The sequence below is a fragment of the Barbus barbus genome (genome assembly GCF_936440315.1).
Source record: "Barbus barbus genome assembly, chromosome: 4".
NCBI lineage: Eukaryota > Metazoa > Chordata > Actinopteri > Cypriniformes > Cyprinidae > Barbus > Barbus barbus.
The window spans coordinates 31,971,408-31,994,476 of NC_136732.1; the positions used below are offsets into that span (position 1 = coordinate 31,971,408).

Consider the following 23,069-nt stretch of genomic DNA (forward strand, 5'->3'; position numbering starts at 1 on the left):
ATTCCATCAGTTCTAAGAGCATCTCATTTTGTACAAATCGGTGATTTGTAGAGACTGAGAGAAGTTCTTGCAGAGGAGGCATATGGAGAGAATGTCTGCCCAAAGGCACATGTTCCCTGACTTCTTACTCCAGCTCCCCTTCTGCTAGATCTAACATGCTTATATTGACAGCAAATGTCGACATGCGTAGCCCCTTCGTAACTGCACACCTCAGCGTCTGCTGCCCGAGGGAGTTGAGGGGATTGAAGTGTGACTGTGCCCCGTGCTTTCTTTCAAATTCATCAAAGCCTTGTGATCTCCATCTCAATGAGAGAGTTGTGAATTATAGAGGAGTAGCTGATTCAACTTTAATGATGTCAAGAATGCTGTGAACAAACAGCAGTGCTCGCTTAGCTCTAAGCAGAATTGCATTCTCACGTATCTCTCTCTTTATTTCTCTGTCTCCTGAACTTCTAGAGGAACGGAAGAGGAACACAGAGGGTATCCCCATGGAAACCATGTCACCCCGTCGTGCGAGTCGCTATGCAGGATGAAAGATGGTCTCAGTCTTGATTAAAAAAACTGTAGGCAACGCTTCACCTGGGTCTATTGTATTGGGAAGTCATCTTGATGGCTCCCCAGGGTTATCACTCTTTTTTTCTAAATCTGACAGGTTAACACTATCAATTAGCAGCCATTGATCGGTGAACAATAACGAAGGCTGGTTGAAAGATGATGTAGCTGTTCACCTTCACCCCCGAGGCTGTACTCCGCTCATACAGCTGCACACACTACAATTTGAAGCAACTCACCAAAAAGGGGAACCTCAGAGTTTTGAAACTTGCTGATGTTTCACACGGACATTTGCGGTTTTGGTATTTTTTTTTTTTTTTAGTTTTGTTGATTAGCACGTCTTACAAAGATTTATTCTTGAGCAAGCAAGGTTTTTCTGGTCCCTTCTAAAAACTTTATATGGGTCATTCCACTAAATGGGTGCTTTTTGTGTCCCTCCCTAACATATGTATGTGTAAAAATAGACTTTTAATGAACATCTGATGCCAGTAAAATATCTGATATAATGAATATCTGATGTCAGTTTTTATATTTTTATGATACAAATCGTTGCAATGCAGCTCTACAGGAAATTAAGTTTCCACAATATATTTATATATTGCAGAACCTTAATATATTTAACTTATGGACAAATTTGGTAATTCTGTATGTTGTCTGAGCGTAGGCATCCTCTGAGGTCCTCTGAGGGGTTGGCATTATCTTTCCTCAGGTGTTCGGTCATCTCAGATCATTTAAGGGTTGGATCTAGACTGAAGCTTCTGTAATTCCTAGTTACCATGGGATGTTAATCCCGTGGCAGAAACAGAGAAACAAATAGAGACATAATTAGCGTAGCTAAGCAAAAATGCAAAGCAAAAATGAAGCAAGTCATTTGTAATTTTAACAAGTGCAGTTTCTGTACTATGGTGAGGCCTGAAACCTGACTGAAATTCTTCATAGAGAACCTTTTTTTGCAAGAAGGAGCACAATTGAACAGACACAACTTTTTCTAAAATTTTAGACATAAACGGAAGATTTGAAATGGGTCTGTAATTTGTCAGTTCATTAGAATCTAGTTGTGGTTTCTTAATAAGAGGCTTAATAGCCGCCAGCTTGAATGGTTTTGGGACGTGACCTAAAGATAACTATGAGTTAATAATATTGAGAAGTGGTTCTTCTGCTACAGGTAACAACTCTTTCAGTAGTTTAGTGGGTACAAGATCTAATAAACATGTTGTTGGTTTAGATGCACTGATAAGTTTATTTAGCTCTTCCTGTCCTATAGTTGTAAAGCACTGCAGTTTTTCTTTGGGTGCGATGAATGAAGCTGAAATACTAGACGCAGTAGAATCTATATTTGATATTGTATTTCTGATGTTATCTATTTTATCAGTAAAGAAATTCATAAACTTATTACTATTAAACTGTGAGGGAATATTTAGATCGGGTGGGTTCTGTTTATTTGTTAATCTAGCCACTGTGCTAAATAAGAACCTTGGATTGTTTTGGTTATTATCTATGATTTTGCAGATATGCTCTGCCCTGGCAGCTTTTAGAGCCTGTCTATAGCTGGACATACTGTTTTTCCATGCAATTCTAAAAACTTCCAAGTTTACGAGTTTCTTTCTTGAGAGAATGGGTATAACTGTTGTACCATGGCGCAGTACGTTTTTCTCTAACCTTTTTCAACTTGAGGGGGGCAACAGCTTCTAATGTATTAGAGAAAATAGTGCCCATAATGCTAGTCATTTCGTCTATTTCATGTGTATTTATGGGTACACAGAGCAGTTGAGATAAATCAGGCAGGTTATTTGTGAATCTGTCTTTGGTGGCTGGAACAATAGTTCTGTCCAGATGATAATGCGGAGCCATATAATTAATATCAGTAATACGCAGCATGCACGATACAAGGAAATGATCAGTAACATCATCACTTTGAGGTACGATATCTATATCGGTAAGATCAGTTCCATGCGATATAATTAAATCTAGCATATGATTAAAACGATGAGTGGGTCCGGTGACGTTTTGCTTGACTCCAAAAGAGTTTATTAGGTCAGTAAACGGAAGTCCTAACTCATCATTTGTATTATCAATGTGAATGTTAAAATCTCCGACAATTATCACTTCATCAACATTGACCAATAGATCTGAGAGGAAATATGCAAATTCTTTTTGGAAATCTGTATATGGCCCTGGTGGTCTATACACAGTAGCCAGAGCAAGAGATAAGAGAGATTTCTTTTGCATATCTAACAGTGTAACATTAAGCAGAAGTATTTTGAATGAGTTAAACCTCCTGTATCCTGTTTTCTGAGTAACATTGAGAATATCACTATATATTGTTGCCACACCACCGCCACGACCAGTCTGACGGGGCTCATGTTTATAACAGTAGCTTGGTGGAGTAGACTCATTTAGACCAAAATATTCATTTGGTTTAAGCCAAGTTTCAGTCAGGCAGAGTACATCAAAATTATGATCTGTGATCATTTAATTTACAATAACTGCTTTGGGTGCGAGTGATCTAATATTTTGGAGCCCAAGCTTTAAAAATTGTTTTTGTTCATTTATTTTGCGTTTTTCTGGTTTAATCACGATCAGATTTTTTCTAGATCCTGCATTAAATTTATATTTTGACCTCGCTATTCGGGGAACAGACACAGTCTGTATAGATTGGACAATGCAAGTACTTCTATCATTTAAGTGGGTAGAACAAAAGTCATCATAGTAGTTATTTGAGAATTGGCTTACTAGTCAGATGGAGCGTAGTATCCTGGAGATGTTGTCCGACAGGAGTTCCGTTCCGACTCTGCTGGGGTGCAGGCCATCAGCACGGAAAAGCCTAGGACGCTCCCAGAAAAGATGCCAATTATTAACAAAGAGCAGTTTCTGTTCTTTACACCATGACAATAACCATTCGTTTAAAGCAAAAAGTCTACTGAACCTTTCGTGTCCTCGTCGGTACGTGGGAAGCGGTCCTGACACGATGATCGTTGTCGCGGGCGATGTGCTGCATACCGTCTCGATCAGGCTCCTGAAGTCCCTTTTTTAATAACACAGAAAATTTATTTTATGTGATTTAATATGGCTTTTCCCCACTCATATGTCTTTCTTTCGCTTTACTTTATTAGCAGTGGCACTTTTCATCACTTGCTTTTCATTTATTCTCTGTATTGCTATAATTAAGTTTTAGTGGACATATTTTAATAAAAACACCAAATTTACATGCATTTAATACGTCAACGCTGTTATCATAATAACTTTTCTTTAAAATATGAACCATAAAAATTACCATTAAAACACCTTCATGTTTTATCCCTTTATCATATATTTTCTTAGGTTTGTCAATAGAGGAAGGTAAGTTATCATTGTTAAAAACAGAAAAGAAAAAAAGAAAAAAAGTACTTCGCATAGGGTCTTATTATAGCCTGTTTTATAATGTTTCCTGTCCTTGATTGATCTGGGTGGGAAGAAAAAAAAAATTAATAATAATAAACAAATAAAAATAGATGTATCTAGTCAAACCAAAAATTATTCAGACACCAGATATAATTTTTGATATATTTTTACTAGTGGGTGCAGGACACTATAGTTCATTTATGTAAGTGAGTATAGCAGAAATAAAGTAAACTGTGACATATTATACCTAAACATTCTTCATACAGTGAATTAACAGTAAAACTGATAAACAATTTGGGACCAAAAATTCAGACACTGACCTGACCATGTTTTGCTTAAGTGTTTTTTTCTTTAATTGCTAATGTTATCTTTTTAAATTTAACAGTTGACAACTATTAGGCATAATTCATTACATAGCTTTCTATCAAAGTTATCTGACATTGTCAAGATGAAATTATTAGAGTTCTTGTCATATTTAATTACCATTTTCTAAACTACAGTGAATAAAACAAATGGGATAATGTGAGAAATGTTGAAGGTGTTTGAATAATTTTTGGTTTGACTGTATGTACAAAATATTTAATTAAAATATTTAAATAAATATATAAATTATATTTATAATAATTATCCTGTAGTATGACCTTGCCTTGAGCGCACGACTGGTAATGAACTGTAAATTTGCCAACCTTGTTCTCCTCAACCAGTTGCTTTTTTAAAGCCACGGCTATCCGTCAACATATATCAAAATGTCCAAATGAACTAACACAAGAATTAAGTCATTGCTTGCCAGATTAAATGTTTACTAAAGATGACCAAAATGGAAAGGAGCCCATTTCTTAGATGACCCCCGTGTAGTTTAACTGTGTCACCACGAGGGGTCGCATACCATACCTTACCCCCTCTCTTTCTCTCTCTCTCCTCCAGCAGAGCTCTTGCCAACCGCCCCTCTCTCTCTCCACGCTTCTCTCGCGACGCTGAGCCACAAAGCGGCCCGTCGGCGCACGGCAGAGGCACCTCGCCGCTTCAGGGTGAAGATGTACGGCGGTCTGTGCGCCCGTAAGCTGGCTCGCCGGTCGCGGTCAGCGTTGATCGCCGCGCTGACGGTGCTGCTGGTCCAAACGCTCATCGTGTGGAACTTCAGCAGTCTGGACACCGGAGAAGAGCGAAAAGGCAACGGCAGAGAGAAGAGGGAGAGCATCGGCATCAACAAAGCCTACAGCGAGTACCAGAAGAGCGGCTTCCAGAGGAGGCATCAGCAGCCGCCGCTGGAGAAAGCGTCCAGTCGACACAAACATCAACCGGTAAGGCGGAGTTTCCCCGTTCACCGCGCTCCATTCATTCCTCGCGGTCCGCCGTCATGACGGGCCCGCTCATGGTGCCTGATCCCCAGACCCAGCGTTTAGGGGTGTTTCTGCGTTCACAGACGCGGGCTGGGTGTTTTGTTTGTGATGTGGTGAGATGTAGCTCTTGTTGTCATGACTGCGCTCCGCGGATGAAAATGTGACAATCGCGCGCGGCGCGTGAGACGCAGTTTTGTTGGATACTTATGTATCTCGTGTGACGGATCACTGTCTGTTTAAACTCCCATTAAATTGCAATTGTGTAGCGTTTCTTTCAGATCATGTTGTTGGTGAGAATGATCTCTTCGTGACCTTTATGAAGAGTGAATGGATGTATGATCTATAATCCGGTTTCGTCGCTATATGGGTATCGTGTAAAAGCGTCTGTTTTCTTATTAAATACGCCGTGTTTGTTCTTATCGAGCAATTTTATAATAAAAACTATTCAAATCTTTGGTCAGGTAAATTAAAATGCGTTTTATTTGATAACATTAACTAATTGAAGTCAAAATATAGACTGAAATCTCCTGACTGAAACGTCCACTTGCTATTCAACATGTCTTAAAATGTATTTAATTTTTTTAACTTAGGTTGCAATATTGATTAACCCCTTAGGTTTGTGCATTTTCATTTACGACAGCTCAGTTTATTTTATTTCTCCGTAAATTTGATTTCATTAATATGTTCAAAATAATATTTTAGTCTGAGTCAATTCATATAAATGTCTTTATATGTCAAGTGTGACTTGATTTAACAAGGTTTAAGCAGATTTTCCAAACCGTGATACAAATTGCACCAAAGAATGTTGTCCTCCCTGACACCTTGGGGGGAAAAAATGAAAAAATCTGTAGTGGCAGTTTAAAATCAACATTTTTTTATTATTAATTTTGTGGATTCATAACATCCTCCATTCAGTTTGTAGCTGGAAATGCAGAGCTATCTATCTGGACATGATGCTCCTGCTCTGAGTCTTTGCTGTCAGACCCTCCATGCCATGCGTTACGGACAGTGGCCCGACTACTTTAGGTAACATGAGTGAGAGTAGGGTCAGGTCAGTTAAAAATATCTCTTTATAGTTACGTGTTCTCTTTTTAGGGAGTATCAGCTTCTTAAAACTATTTGGTCAAAAAGCAATTATTATTATTTTTTTTTTAAAGACAGTTGTTCACACCATTTGAGAGCAAACCTGGATGGATGGATCACTATGGTTGTGTCTTCAAATCTAGTTGGCTCCATACCTAGACAGCATTTTTTGGGTATTGATGTTTGTTATTCAAAATTTATGAAGTGCATATTTAGGTATGCCTTCTAGATAGGCATCTCTCTCACAGTCAGAGTGTATAAAACATTAAAGTGTTTCTAATGAATGCACACAGAATACCTTATACGCCCCATCTCGGTGAAAGCGCTACACTCTGCCTCGTTTTTTACGATTAATTGATACTAATTATCATGTATAATCTCATTACCATAATTCTCTCAAACATAGGTTTGCCTAATCTAATTAGAAATCTCTCTGTCATCAATAGCTGTGTTTGAACAGCTTTCTCCTCACTGAAGACAAAATCATCCTAATTGTGTTCATGTATATCTGGATAATGTAAAAACATGCAGGCTGGAGCAGATTTTCACTGCAGGCTAATACTAACATCGCCATTTGGCTTCCATGTGGTACGGTTTTTTTAATTGCAGAGGTGTTAATTTAGCTTTCTAATCCAGGTGTAATGTAAACTACAGCGAGCCTGGAGCGACGTTCCATCTCATTTAGTCTCTCGCTAATATCCCCACAGACTTGTTGCTCTGTCTGTGTCTAATGTGATAATTCTACTCTTCTGTGGTCGTATTTAAACCCAAAGTCTAAAGTGCACGTTATAATCCCTCCAGCACTAATCGACGGCCGATATTTGCAGCAGGACTTGCTTCTCCAACAGTTTTGCCTTCGAGTTGTCGCAGTTTGGCAGAAGTGTTAATGTCCAGTAAATGTGTGCATGTCAGCAGAGCGGCTCGATGCCATCCTGCCTCGGCAGTGTGAAGTGTGTCTGTCTTTTGGTGTCGTCTGCTCTGAAATGCTCCCTGTAGAGCCATCAGCTTGCTTTAAGCCGGCTATGTTGCAGGAAGCGCCCTGTGCCGCTCGATTCGTTCGAATGTAGCTGGTTGCAATAATAACAGAGTGTGTCTTGGGTGACCCCAGCACCAGTCACCTTTTTTCTTTCTTGTACACCCTCTGCTCTTCCATATCTGTTCTGCTCTTGGATTTGTTTGTGGCCTCGATGGGCTGTTTATTCTGGCAAACAGGATTGGCAGAGGATTAAAGTGGGCACCCGGTTGTTTCAGCTGTTTATCTCGATCCTCGTCCTGAGACGACGAGGTGGGAAGTCTGGAGCGAGAGTTAGAAACATGAGTGTTTCAGAAGATGCATCTGAACCCCTGAAGGCTCTCAAACCTGCTGAGTTCCACAGACAGGAAATAGATCGGTTTGATTCTGTCCAAAATGAATGTTCATCCTAAAGTCACATTGCTTTTGGAATTGCTCGTGGCTAATTTGTTGTTTCAAGTCATTTGTGACCCTGGAGCGCACAACAAGTCATAGCTCAGGTATATTTGTAGCAATAGCCAACAATACATTGTATGGGTCAAAATTATTGATTTTTCTTTTATGCCAAAAATTATTAGGATATTAAGTAAAGATCATGTTCCATGAAGATATTTTGTAAATTTCCTACAGTAAATACATCAAAACCTAATTTTTGGTTCGTAATATGCATTGCTAAGGACTTCATTTGGACAACTTTAAAGGTATTTTTCTCAATATTTTATTTTGCACCCTCAGATTCCAGATTTGCAAATAGTTTTATCTCAGCCAAATATTGTCCTATCCTAACAAACCATACATCAATGGAAAGCTTATTTATTCAGCTTTCAGATAATGTATACATCTCAATTCCAAAATTTACCCTTATGACTTGTTTTGTGGTCTGGGGTCACATTTTTCTGTTCTGGCTTTCGCTGGTGCAGATAATCAGAGTCTAGTGTGTTTGTGTCTGTCTAAAAAGCATTGTGAGCCTTTGTTTTCTGGGTGTTTGGCTGTAGTGCTGCACTCTACCTGGCCTGTGTTGACTCAAAGAGAGCAAAATAGATGGAGGTGTGACTATTCCCTTTTTGCATTGCACTTTGAGTAACTGCCGACTGCTCTTTAATACCACAGTCACAACTCTGCCGGCTCAGATTGTCTGCTCTTCAGCCTTTTTGATTAAAGAGACGTGAGACACAATGACCTCTCACCTCTTGTGGGCCACTGCGCTGCCTTCTTAAACACGGCATTAACCCAAGCCCACACGCAATCTGTGCCCAGCGGAAACGCTGCAGGAAAATAGAATCTTCTGTATCTTGCATGTTCGTGTTTTGACTCATTTGTCTTGATTAACATATTTGATGAAATCGGTGCAGAAGAGTCAGAAGATTTCTGTTGGTCCACACCATTTGCATATTATTTGGTTATTCAGTTTTGGATTTCTTGTTTGGTTTCTTGTGCTTATTCTTTCCTGAAACTGGAAGTTCCATTGCTTGTGGAAATGGGGATGTTGGATCTATGTAATGGGAAGTGGATTAAACCTCCGAAAAAATGTGGGATTTTCTGTAAAAGGCACAATTGGCACATTTTCATCATCAGTCTATTTTAGTTACAACTTTTTGGGGATACTTTACTTTTGTGAATAAGTACTTTTGTACCACCTAAGCAAAGAATTTCCAAGCCCAAATGTCAAATTAGCCATTAAAGCCTGGACTGAATTTAAACTATAAATGGATGTGGAAAATGTTATATTTTCAAAATCAACTAGTCGGTGGCTTGGTTCAATGACCATTTGACTAATTGGTCTTGAGGAGAACCTGTATAATTAGGTTGATTTACATTAACTTGACCCCGAAAAAAATCATTGTTTTATGAACAAACTTGTTAATAAAATAACAAATGTACATATGATATATGCATTTGTATAAATTATATATAAATGTATTATATAATGCAGTTTTATATATAATAAGAAAATTATATTATTATTATTATTACTACTACACACATACACATACATATCTCACTGAGTCGATGGGTTGGCTCAATGACTAGTTGACAAATTGTTCTTGAGGAAATTGAGAAAAAGGTTTCTGTGGGTCGAAAAGAGAAATACACACACATTTACAAAATATTAAAAATATATACAATATATAATAATATATAGTATAAATGTATCATATAATGTAGTAAGAAAAATATTATACATTAAGAATTTATAAAAAATAATATTTTTACTATTTGTATTTTGTTTTATATATTAATTTTACATTTTAATTTGTATTCCAAGTTTTATATAACATTTATTTTCTCTCTTCCTCTTTCTGGGCTAAAAGAAAAACTCTAGATAAATTTGGCACCCTCAGTAATTGAAAGATTTCTGTGGGCAGATGTAGGGTTGGGTAAACCATGCCAGTGAAGGGCTGTGATGTTGACGATTAAGTTAATTCCACATGTGCTTGGCGTGTTTTGGGGCCTGTGTTAATGCAGCAGTAAACGGCACTTCCTTCATTTGCTTTAACATGCTCTCATTAGTCAGATGCCGCTGCGCACCAGGTGAGCGGAACGCCACATTTGTCTTGTTACTACATGTTCTGATTATTCTCAGGTCAGCCGTTCCCACATGCTCAAACACCGCTCGGGTCCTGTCGCCACAGGACGTTCCTGATGTGAGGGGAGTCGGGTTTGATGGTGATCAATCTCATATGTCGTGCTCAGCATGTGTGCTGAATGTGAATGTGCTCGTTATCTGCCGACCGGTCACCACCTGAATTAGCAGTGGGAGGGGCTCTGGGGACCGACAGTGACATAAGTGTCCACATAAACACACACACCAGTGGAGCTCTTTCTCACCCGCTGTAGCATGTGGAGTGATCTTTCCTAGAAGAGCTTCAGAGAGCGCACCCATTGGTGACTAGGCATACAAAGCTTAGGAATAATGAAGCATAGTCCATGTACATGATGTACAAAGTAATGATGTAGCATAATTATTTTTTTTATCAGTAACACAATAATAAAGCAACTTTGTGCATTAATAAATAGAACTGTCCCATTGCACCAGACTGATGCTTATCAGTCATATTTTGTTAATGCCGAGGCCTCCTTTATTCAAGAGAATATTCAGAGGCTCTCATCTTCATGTTTGCATCTGCGTATTTCCACTGGTGTTTCTCCTGTAGTTATGACAAAATTGCTTGTTTTCAAACATTTCGATTCACAGAAACTAGGAAAGTAAGGATTCATAGAGTGCCATAGATTAAAATAATTAACTGTGAATTTTTATATTCCTAATTACAGTACATATATTTCAAAAACTGTATTTTCCTCAAAAGTTGAGCGGACAATTTTAACATTTAAAAAAAATCTGTTACACATATAACGTTGTTTTATAGCATTTTTTGCATTTAGATTATTTTAATATATTTTAAATTACTTAAAGTGTTCTTGCATCCCTTGGAAGTTTGCAGAGGCCCCCTTGTGGGCCTTTCCTGGTGGAGAACCACTGAATAACACACTAACACATATTATGCATTAATTAATGCTTTTTTATTTAGACAGTTGTTGGGTAACCTAATTTTTGGCTTACATTGCAATTGTTAATTATTGAAAAGATTTTACAACTCAATCAGAATAGTATTTTTTACACCCCAGCAGTTCTTTGCATAATTGTGAATAGTAGATAATGATTGTTTGTTATACAACCTCTACACAGTCCATCATGTTACCACACAAAATAAACACCAACATTTTTCCCCTTTTGCCCGACCAGCTGTGTCATTCCCAGTCACTCAACTAATTGTCTTAGCAGAAACGCTGTAGTGGATACATTGTCTTTCTCTCAGTCTTTTCCTGTTATTGAGTTGTTCCATCCTCTCCTCTCTTCGCCATGCAGTGCTGACTCACACTCCGTCAGTATGCCTGAGTGCTTACAGGCCATCTCTCTGTCTCTGTTGCCTCTCTCTCCTCATCTCCTTCTTTGTCTCTCTCTCTCTATCGCTCTCTCTCAACATTTTATCCAGGCTGGTCGTTGTTTTGCTTGATCATCAGAAGTTGCCCCAGGGCGCTCGTTTGCCCCAGCTTCAGTTGGACAGCTGCCCTGTTAGCATTTCCTCCTCTCCATTAGCTCTTAAACAGGGAGGGAAGTATATCTCAGACCTTGTAAAGATTGATGATGGCGACTCGGCAAAGTTGAGCCAGATTGTTTTTGCATGGCTCTCGAAGTCTAGAGGCGAATGTTTTTTCATAAGACTACCTTCGTTCCAGAAGAGCAGAAAAGACCAAACAGAGCACTTTCATCTCTCTCTGACTGTTACGTAATGAACCGAGCCAACACCTATTGATTTGTTTCTCTGTGTTAAGCTGATGGTTATCAGAAACAATTCCATGATGTGCTCTCTTAATGAGCGGTCTCGGTCCCGTTACCTCGCCAAAGACTTCATCTACTAAAAAGAAAGCAAGCGCTCAGGCCGATTTTATAGTTTACACCGAGCACCGTGATAAAGACTTTCTTTTCCTGGCTCAGCCACCGTCGTGAAAATGCTTTCAAGAGGCTGAATGTCTATTGTGTTAGGGTAGAGTATTTTGCTAACAGTGCTTTATGTCCTTTGTAAACATGTCCATAAAAAGTGAACTAATTGTTATGTAAACTTGACAGCACAATAGTGGCCTGTCACAGATATTGGAAAAACAGCAAATTGGTGCACCGTAATGCTACCATTAACATAACTGTGGTCGGTCGCTATTCATACTTGGCTAAATATGCTGCTACAGGCCCTTAATTCCATCTCACCCCTGTTATTGTTGGCGTCTATTTGTTATCACTCTTTGTGTGGAAATGGAAGGGGGTGGGGCTTAAGGATGCTTGGTGAGTAGTGGGCGGGGTGATGGAGTGGCATTTGTGTTTTGACGGTTATACGGTCATGTTTTGGTGAATTCTGTGCAGAATATTAGGGATGAACTGAAATTAAGAAATTATTTCTGAAGACAATAATTAATTTCATGCTATGGCCAAAATATACATTTTATAATATTTTGTCTAAATTAATTAAAACCTAAACTCAACGGCCTAAACTCATTCTACAAATCAATTTAGGCATCACATCATTATAGTGTACAGTATAAAATATGGATATTAATTTGGAGATGTGCTAAATTATTACATAATTAGGTTGTGACAGGTAATCTGAATGTGAATATAAAGAACACTGCCAAGGCACACTATGCAAAAACAAAATCGGAAAAAAAATAAAAATAATCAATATGTAATATAGGCTGAGAACCAATATGGTACTGATATATTACATATCCCTATAATAAATACAGCTTAACTGGTTAAATATACTGCTATGCAAACACATCAGTAAATGCATTAATGCTGTATGTGTTAAGTTGATGATTGAAGAAGACGGCAGTTGAGCAGGAGTCGTGGAGGCGAGCGTTTGACGCTGCAGATGAAGAGAGGGGTTGTGTATTCATGTGAATGCGTTCAGTGTGAGCGGTGGAAAGCGTTGGTCAGGGTGTGTGACTGTGAGTGTCGAGGTGTGTCAGTGTGACTGTGTAACCGTGTGTTAGTCACATGAATGAGGCTTGTGTTACAGTTACGACTTAAGGAAAATAAACTGGCATTCACCGACTGCTTTACACCCTCCATCCAGACAGGTAGTGCTCACCCCACCACTCCACTACTTCTCTCTCTCTCTCTCTCTCTCTGTATTCCTGGCTGTCTCTTTGTCTATGTGCTTTATTAGCTTGACAAATAATTGCACATGCATTTGCAGCTGAGTAGCATATAGGGAAAATATTGCAAAAACAAATATACCAATATATTTAATTATGATTAATCAACATTTCATTATGGATATTCTTAATTCATCTTATTTTACTCATTTATTAAAGCCTAGTTTTTGTTATTTTCATTGCTCACATTTAGCTCTTTGAATTGCATTGAATAGTTTGAAAGGTTCTGTATCTGTATAAGGTTTGAAAGGGGGAAGTCGTGGCCTAATGGGGAAGTCGGGGCCTAATGGGGAAGTCGTGGCCTAATGGTTAGAGAGTCGGACTCGTAACTCGGGTTCGAGTCTCGGGCCGGCAGGGATTGTAGGTGGGGGGAGTGAATGTCCAGCGCTCTCTCCACCCTCAATACCACGACTGAGGTGCCCTTGAGCAAGGCACCGAACCCCCAACTGCTCCCTGGGCGCCGCAGCATAAATGGCTGCCCACTGCTCCGGGTGTGTGTGTGCACTGCTGTGTGTGTTCACTGCTGTGTTGTGCACGTTGGATGGGTTAAATGCAGAGCACGAATTCCAAGAATGGGTCCCCATACTTGGCAGTATGTCACTTCACTTCACTTATTATACTATTTGATTTATTTATTGAAAACTTTCCCAAAATGTATACATTAATGTAAAACTCACTTAAAGTTAATTTAATTACACTCTGAAATGTAATATTTAAAATCTCAAAATGAATATCCATTTTTCATTATGTCCATTATAGTGCCATGATGCCTAAATTAAATTGATTAATTTTAGTCCTTAGTTTTTTTATGGTGTATTTATTTAAGCAGAATTTATCAGCATAACATTATGGTAATTGCATTTTCTGTTTTTTATTTTTTACAGTTCAGCTTTATTTTCAGCAATATAAAGGTTTGTTGTGGAGATTATCACATCTTGGATTTTTGTCTATTTCTTTAAAAATTATTTTAGATTTTTAAACAACATATATCATTCTGAGTTTCATCAATGTGTTTTAAAAGGCAATATTCAGTGGAATTACTCTCTCTCTCTCTCTCTCTCTCTCTCTCTCTCTCTCTCTCTCTGTCTCTGTCTCTTTTTCTGTTTTCCTTCTCTATAAGTCTGTCTCTTTCCCCCACACCCCCCCAGTAGCACTCCCACACGTCCAACTATCTTCACACGCATGGCATTCAAAGCTATGCCACACACACACACACACACACACACTCAACTAGAGAAGATCAGCTTTAGTCAAACAGGTTGAAGGGTCTCGGTACACAAGGTCTGCGAGTTTGTTATGTCTGTCCGTTTCTGTCTCTCTTCCTGTCTCCTTTCTGAATAGGTCTCTCAGTCTGTTTCTGTCCGCGGTGTATATTGTGTCCTCTGCATTCCTGCGCTGAACGTGGGCCAAACCGGCTCGTCTATGTATCCATCGCCAGCGAGCAGCCACCATAATCCACCCAGCATCAGATAATCACGCTACTCTACAACAGCCTCATTACACATGGCCTAATATCAGCCACGGATTTTAGCAGATGCAATAACAAATACTTCAAATCCATAATCCCAAGAGTAGACAAAAATCCCATTGGTAAGCATCTTAAATTAGTTTTTGTGTTTGTTTGTTTTTGTCTTATGCAGATAGCGAGAGGCATCCTGGGAATAAGACCTGGTGTTGTTTTATGCTCGCGTGTGAAATTCAGGGAATTTAAATCACTCCGTGAATTTTCAAGGCCTCGTTTGCGGTCGTCTTCTGTTTTGAGAGACCTCTCATATCTCAGTTTTGTTTTGTAAACTCCTTCGACGCCAAAGCTAATGATCCTCTTGTAATTTCTGTATCCGATGGAGAATCATTTGTGGATATCTGTGAATGTCGGCGGTGAATTTAACGTGGTAAACGAGGAGCATATTATCTTGTTATATTATAATCACAAATAGCTTTGTCTGCAAGCCAACGGGTGCTCCCAAATCGCCACCTTTTTCAAGCCACAAATGCCATTTCACCCATTCCATTATACAATATGCATCCCGCAACGGAGACCTAATTAAAGTGCGCTGGAAGGGCATAATTCTAGGCAATGCCTGCTGGGGCTTGTGAATCATGTCGGCTGCATGTGACCAAGACGCAGACTCTTTCACAGCCCCGATCACGTGACTCTTCCGCTCTCTTTTTTAAAGCCAAGCAAGCGAATGCGAGTATATCACACGCTGGTGTGAATTCCCACCGAGCCTCTGAATGTCCTTTAGTCTACAGGCTAGGTTATGCTAATAAACTCCCTCTGCCACCCACGGTTAGATTCCCCAAACAGAACAGAGGGTCCCGTTCGCACTCTTTTAGAAGAACCCCCTGTGAATCCCTCTAAACAGCTGGTCTGTGTGTTTCTGAGCGCTGTTTGCACTAGCAGTGGGTGCAAATGCAAAGGTTGCGATTGATTTCTGACAGGGATCTGGAGACCCCCGAGCCCACTGTTGAAGATACAGTCACAGGCCAGAAAAGCGTCTCAAGCTTCCAGGCTCAGTCTCTAGCTGTATTAAAGTGCAGGCTCAATGAGGAAACTGCAATTTATGTGTATTTTCTCCTTTTATTTATTTTTTTTAAACTCTTAATCCAGCATCTACTCAAATCCCTGGCGTAATCCTCAGCAATCCCAGAGGGTTTGAGAATACTGTGTGTGTTGTTAGTGTGTCTTTATTAAAGGTGCCATAGAATGGAAAACTGTATTTATCTTGGCATAGTTAAATAATAAGAGTTCTGTACATGGAAATGAAATACAGTGAGCCTCAAACACCATAGTTTCCTCCTCCTCTATGTAAATCTCGTGAATAAAAAAGACCACTGAAAAATAGGCGAATCAGAACATAACACCGACAGTCGGGATCACTAATAGTTATGCCTCCAACATTTGCAATATACCCACCCATGTTCTAGGCCAGCCGAACCATCAGAAGTTCTGCAGGTATTGTGAAGAAGCAAGCGAGGATAACAGCGAAAATGGCAGATCATGGAAATAAATGTTATGTTCCAGGCTGTGCAGGGGATGTGAAGTGCAGGGATGGGTTGGTGTCTGTATTCAGAAAGGCACCTAAAGCAAATAACGCGTTCTAATAAAATAATACTTTGCCACTAGCAACATAGCTCGTTGCTAGTTGTAGCCTGTTACAGTACATACGATTTCACTTACCACATAAACAGTGTAAGGAGAGATGACTGAGAATGATGGCGAATGATTTACAGATCCTGAGCACCACTGACAAGCATCTGATCTTGTAAAATGTGTGGATGCAAGATGGCGCCGATGTTGTTAGGCATCGCGTTTGCTCTGCTTTTATTTCTGTCATTTAGTTTTAATCTGTAAGGCTACTTTGGTCTATGACCGCTTTACACTACTTAACATTCGTAGTGCGGTCACTGCTCTGCCTACATGCAATGTTTGTGGACCGCGTCTTGGCCTCCCACCTTCATCTTTTACCCCTGGGTTCCCGTGTCGGATTCAAGTGGATCTACCTCGCCGGAGACGTCGGAGAAGGCGAGGTAAGCGTGGGGGGCATCGCTCTACGACGCAGAATGGCCCTGCTATGGAATTATAATCTGCAACATGCTTCTCTCCCATGGGGATCTAAATTTGTGCATGGATTCACTGCTGGCCAGCGTTCCCTGGATGGATTTTATCGATGCCTGCGCCCTGTTCTTCCCAGATGCTTCTCTACACCTGCTCGGATCTTCTCTCGTCCTCGCCGTGGTGGAGCGAATCTTAACAACCTTCATCCGCTGTGTCGTGAAACACAGCTAGAGAAAGTTACATCGCAGCTACAGATCGCTCTCATTAATGCCCGGTCTCTGGTAAACAAAACTTTTATTTTGAATGACTTCTTTACTTCGCAAGCGCTGGACATCCTATGTATTACGGAGACTTGGTCCAAGCCTGGCGAGTCATTCCCGTTGTCGGAACTGGTGCCTTACGGCTGTAATTTTTTTAATTCCCCACGTATGTCGGGCCACGGTGGGGGCCTTGCTACCGTTTTTAAAGACACTTTTCACTGTCGTTCACTATCTGTCGGCCCATACAACAGTTTTGAGGTGCAACTTTTACAATTAGTCTTAGTAAACCCCATCACTATAGCTCTAATATATCGACCTCCTCATCATAACAAGGACCTTTTAATAATGGGGGATTTGGTTACAAGGCATGAAAAAATACTGCTCTTGGGTGATTTTAACATTCTTGTTTGCTGTACTTCTAAACCATACTCTGCTGAATTTTTGAATTTGATTGAGTCTTTTGACTTTACTCAATGGGTTTCCAGTCCAACACATCCATGGTCGTACGCTTGATCTGATATTAACCCATGGTTTTTCTATTTCAAATATTGAAATCAGAAGTGCATCTTTCTCTGATCACAGACCGGTCTTCTGTACTGTCCCTCTTACGGGCCGAGTCCTTAGAAATCCATCGCTGGCACGTTTGACTCGCTCTCTTACTCAACATTCTAGTGAAGACTTTTCTGTAGCCTACCGTGTTGTATGCAACTCTCTCGAGTCAGAATCTACTCTGCTAAATCTGGACGCTGATGCACATCTTAATCTTTTTAATTCTACCTGTGCTGACATCATGAATTCTATTGACCCCTTGAAGTATAAAAATAATAAGCCTGTACCTGTGCCTTGGCACACTGAAACTACACGTACTCTGAGACGGACTTGCAGACAGGCTGAATGCAAATGGAAGAAGAACAGATTGGAGGTTTCTTATGAAATTTTGAGAAACTCTTACAACATGTTTCAGAAAGCTGCAAAATATTTGTTTGAACTTATTACAAATAATAGTCACAAACCTCAAGTTCTGTTTTCTACTATTAACTTCTTAATATTAACTTAACTTTTCTACTATTAAATTCTATTCTTGAACCCTCAACTTCTCTTTGCAACAATTTTGAGAAGTTTTTTGTTGAGAAGATCACAACATTAAGATCCCAGCTGTTTAATTCAACATATGTTTTGCATGATGTTCCACTATGTTCTTCTACCTGGTCTGAGTTTGAGCCTACTGATTTGATTTCATGTAATGAAATTGTTGGTCACCTAAAACCAACTATCTGCCCTCAAGATATAATTGCTCCTCTTTTTCTTAGACAAATCATGGATACAGTTGGTTCTGGTCTGTTATTGGTTATTAACAAATGTTTGTATACTGGTTCCTTCCCTAACAGTCTTAAATTTGCTGTGGTGACGCCATATCTTAAAAAAACAAACCTGGATCCTTCCTCTTTTTCCAGTTTTCGTCCTATTTCTAATCTACCCTTCATCTCAAAGATCCTTGAGAAAATTGTCTTGACTCAATTACAATCTTATCTGACTGCTAATTCTGTTCATGAGATGTTTCAATCTGGCTTTAAAGCTTTACACAGTACTGAATCTGTCCTTTTAAGAGTCTGAAGTGATATCTTTACAGAAACTAACTCTGGGAAATCCATGGCTTTAGTTTTATTAGATCTGAGTGCTACTTTTGATTTGGTTGATTATGAGGTCCTGTTGACACGTTTGGAGACATCTGTGGGCCTGCGTGGCACAGTCTTACAGTGGTTCCGTTCCTATCTGACCAAAAAGAAGTTTTAATGTTTGTATTGGTCATCAGTCTTCCTCTAGTATACCTCTTAATTGTGGAGTGCCACAGGGATCAATCCTTGGACCAGTATTGTTTACCCTATGTATGCTACCTCTGACTTCCATTTTTAACAAATATAAAGTATCCTTTCATCTATATGCTGATGATACTCAGATCTACTTTCCTTTAAAGCACAATGATAAAAACGGCCTACAATTGCTGTTGGCCTGTCTAGAAGAATTTAAGCTTTGGCTCTCAAGTAATTTTTTACATTTAAATGAAAATAAAACCGAAATAATTATATTTGGGCATAAGGAAAAGTGTGTGTTAGATGTTGACTGTGGCCCTCTGGCACCATATGAAACCCAGTGTGCTAGAAATCTGGGCGTACTATTTGATCATAAATTAAAATTTGATAAACAGACCAATGCTGTTGTAAAATCATGTTTTTATCATCTCCGTCAACTTTCTGAAGTAAAACCTTTTTATCACAGAGTAATTTCCAAACGGTGATCCATGCTTTTGTAACAACTCGCCTACATTATTGCAATTCACTTTACTACAGTGTTTCTCAGTCTTCTCTCTCTGGTCTACAGCTAGTGCAAAATGCAGCTGCTAGACTTCTTTCTGGTACCCGCAAGTATGGGCCAGTAACCCCTATTTTATCGGCATTGCACTGGTTACCCATCAAATATAGAATTGATTTTAAAATTCTTCTATTTGTGTATAAAGCCCTTAAAAATTTGGCCCCTCAGTACCTGACAGACTTGCTTCATCCATACACCCCATCTAGAGCATTGAGATCTAGTGATCTCTGTCTACTCATCGTGCCTAGATGTAGACTTAAAAAACGAGGTGATCGCGCTTTTGCGACTGCAGGTCCGAAACTCTGGAATAGTCTACCTCTTCATATCAGACTAGCCCCATCTATTTCTGCTTTCAAGTCTGCTCTAAAGACGTATCTCTTCTCTCTAGCTTTCAGTACCCCTTGATTATTGGTTGAATTGTTGTTTTGTTAGTGCTGTGTTTTAAATTTGAATCTTGTATCCATTGTATTTGAGTCTTGTATCCATCTTATTTTTGTGTTTTTTTATTCTACTCTGTACAGCACTTTGGTCAACCTTGGTTGTTTTAAAATGTGCTTTACAAATAAATATTGTATTGTATTGTATTTGTAAGTACTGCCGCTCCATAGGATAAACAGAGTACATGCGATCGCGAATCTCGAAAGTGAAAGTAAAATGCGATCGTGCATTTGAAAACCGTTTCAGTGCCCCGCATATTAATAGCGGCTCCCTGATGCCCGCATTTTATTTACATTATAATTACCCAACGATATAACTGAGCGAGAAAGTATTGAAATATATATTTTTCCTGTGTTTCCTTCCTGTGAACTACTGAAATGAGCAGCACTGTGAAACAGCCAATCAGAGCAGAGCTCAACATTATTATTCATGACCCTTCCACGTAAGCCAATAACAGACCGTTTCATTCTGGGAAGAAATCCTAGGGTTGTAAATGGACATGTAAAACTGTTTCTGGAGAATTTTTTGCCCTTACCTAAGCCACATACCTTCTATGTAGATATCGGAGAACAATTTAAAATATTCTATCAATGCATTCTATGGCACCTTTAACTCTTTGTCTCCCCAGACCACTGATACTAGAGCTTCTTATATGCGAGTGGTATGATTTCTGCCTCAGAGTGCACGTCCACAATCCACTCGCAGTTTGTTTGCAGATCGACTGATGCATATTTCATACAAACCTAGAAAGCAACTTGGCAAGCTATAATCTGACTGAAGTAAGTGATGCACAGTATATGTGTAATATAGCATGTTGGCTATCATCTGAAGTTAACAGTTTTGGTCCATGTTGGATATTTGATTGAGCTGATTTGCTCTGTTTTTACATTTAGATTTATTTTGCTGTCACCAAGTTAATCGCAACACTGTAAATGACAGTGATAAACCCTAGTGAAAACTAAATATACTTAAATGTGTATGAAATACATTTATTTCATGCCAAGTATACTACAAATACATTGACATATTTATGTACTTTAAAAAAATACCCTGCAATTGTACTTTTAGTATACTAAACTGGTATACTTAAAGTCTGCTAAATTGAAACAAGTAGTTTTGTGCTTAATGCACTTTAATTGTGTGGAAGTAGTGTAGAAGTCCAACTAAAGACACTGAAGTATATTTGATTATGATACGGGTGCATCTCAAAAAATTAGAATATCGTGAAAAAGGTCAATAATTTTTGTCACTTATTTCAGAAAGTGAAAGCCATATATTATATATACACAGAGTGAAATATGTCAAGCCTTTATTTCTTGAAGTTTTGATGATTATGACTTACAGATAATGAAAACCCAAAATTCAGTGTCTCTGAAAATTAGAATATTACATAAGATCAATAAAAAAGGATATATTAAACAGAAATGTCAGGCTTCTGAAAAGTATGTTCATTTCTGTGCACTCAATACTTGGTTGGGCCTCCTTTTGCATGAATTACTGCATCAGTGCTGCGGGGCATGGAGACAATCAGCCTGTGGCACTGCTCAGGTGTAATGAAAGCCCAGGTTGCTTTGATAGCGGCCTTCAGGTCATCTGCATTGATGGGTCTGGTGTCTCCCATCTTCCTCTTGACAATACCCCATAGATTCTCTATGGGGTTCAGGTCAGGCGAGTTTGCTGGCCGATCAAGCACAGTAACACCATGGTCATTGAACCAGCTTTAGGTACCTTTGGCAGTGTGGGCAGGTGCCAAGTCCTGCTGGAAAATGAAATCAGCATCTCCATAAAGCTTGTCAGCAGAAGGAAGCATGAAGTGCTCTAAAATTTCCTGGTAGATGGCTGCGTTGACTGTGGACTTCAGAAAACACAGTGGACCAACACCAGCAGATGACATGGCAACCCAAATCATCACTGACTGTGGAAACTTCACACTGGACTTCAAGCAACATGGATTCTGTGCCTCTCCACTCTTCCTCCAGACTCTGGGACCTTGATTTCCAAATGAAATGCAAAATTTACTTTCATCTGAAAAGAGGACTTTGGACCACTGAGCAACAGTCCAGTTCTTTTTCTCCACAGCCCAGGTAAGACGCTTCTGACGTTGTCTCTGGTTCAGAAGTGGCTTGGAAGCCCTTTTCCTAAAGACGTCTGAGTGTGGTGACTCTTGATGCACTGACTCCAGCTTCAGTCCAGTCCACTCCTTGTGAAGCTCTCCCAAGTGTTTGAGTCAACTTTGCTTGACAGCATTCTCAAGCTTGCAGTCATCCAAATTCTTCCTTCCAGTCAACTTTGCATTTAATATGCTTTGGTAGCTTGGTGAAGCATCCGCCTCTCGGGAGACAGTCTTTTGATTTGAGTGTGATTCGGTGGACAGGTGAATCATCTGATTATGAATCAGCCTCCCACACGGTCTGCGCATCTTCACTTTAAGCTGTGGAGAAAGAATCGCTTAATGTCAAGTGTCTGGTGTACGGGGACAGACCAGTCACTGAAGCACGGCTCTCAGTTCAACTTTTTCACTTTGGGGTGCCCTTTTAGAAACTCCAGAGAAGAGAAATGGGGTATCCATTTAAGGCCAAATTCACAACCTGAAAAGGTTGAATAGCTGAATGAAAAGAATACTAATGAAGAGAGGGAATTGGCTTATTCTGACTTTGCTTGTGCCCTCTTCTTCTCCATAGTTGAGAGCGGATGGATGGTGCCACTGAACTGAGAGGTGTCATTTTATGGTCAATTAAAATTTTAAGCTAGATTTTTAGTTTTGTTCGCCCGGTAGTTTAGTAGACTGCTGTGCAAAGAGTCTATATTGAGATCTGGCTCCAGTCCCTCCATCAGTGAAATTCTATAGGACTTTTTTTTTGCTAGCTTTATCATGCATTAAATTAAAATCTTTTGTTTAATTTCTTTAAACATTTACTATTTCAGTACATTTTCATGTACATTTATTCATTTTGCATGCACTTGTCCAGCATGTTATTTATGTGCTTGTCAAATTTATTAACATTTTGAATTAGCTTTTATTTTTTTCATATATTTTCTCGTTTAAATTTTTTTAATTGCTTTATTTCAATTGATAAATTATTTAAAATTTTCACTTAATTATATTTAATTGTTATAGTTAATGATATCATTGCTTACATTACATTATCCTTGGGAATCGAACCCAAGACTTTGATGTTGTCAGTATTATGCTGTACTGTTTAAGCTACAGAATCATCAAGGTAATAAAATGTGGTAGTTTGGAGAATACGCTATAGTTTTGTCCATTGTGTAGTGAAGATTTCATGCAGTATAAGAGTTTCATGCCGCCCAGACCTAGTAATAGCACAAGCATCACCAAGAACATCATGCACATGCTGATC

The 23,069-nt window shown here is 39.2% G+C and overlaps 1 protein-coding gene and 1 long non-coding RNA gene across 2 annotated transcripts in view; one reads left to right on the plus strand and one right to left on the minus strand.

Moving 5' to 3' along the window:
• Positions 1-881: 881 nt before the first annotated feature.
• Positions 882-5,378, minus strand: LOC306868663. The gene is made up of 3 exons (XR_013784114.1): positions 4,830-5,378; positions 3,286-3,577; positions 882-1,319 (listed from the first exon to the last, which is right to left on the minus strand). It is a non-coding gene; the product is annotated as an uncharacterized lncRNA (long non-coding RNA).
• Positions 4,899-23,069, plus strand: part of LOC306868662 (xylosyltransferase 1-like) — a 70,925-nt gene continuing 52,754 nt past the window's right edge. The window contains exon 1 of the mRNA XM_079414945.1: positions 4,899-5,234. Coding sequence (XP_079271071.1) covers positions 4,968-5,234 — 267 coding nt within the window. The 5' untranslated portion in view covers positions 4,899-4,967. The remainder of the gene's footprint in view (positions 5,235-23,069) is intronic.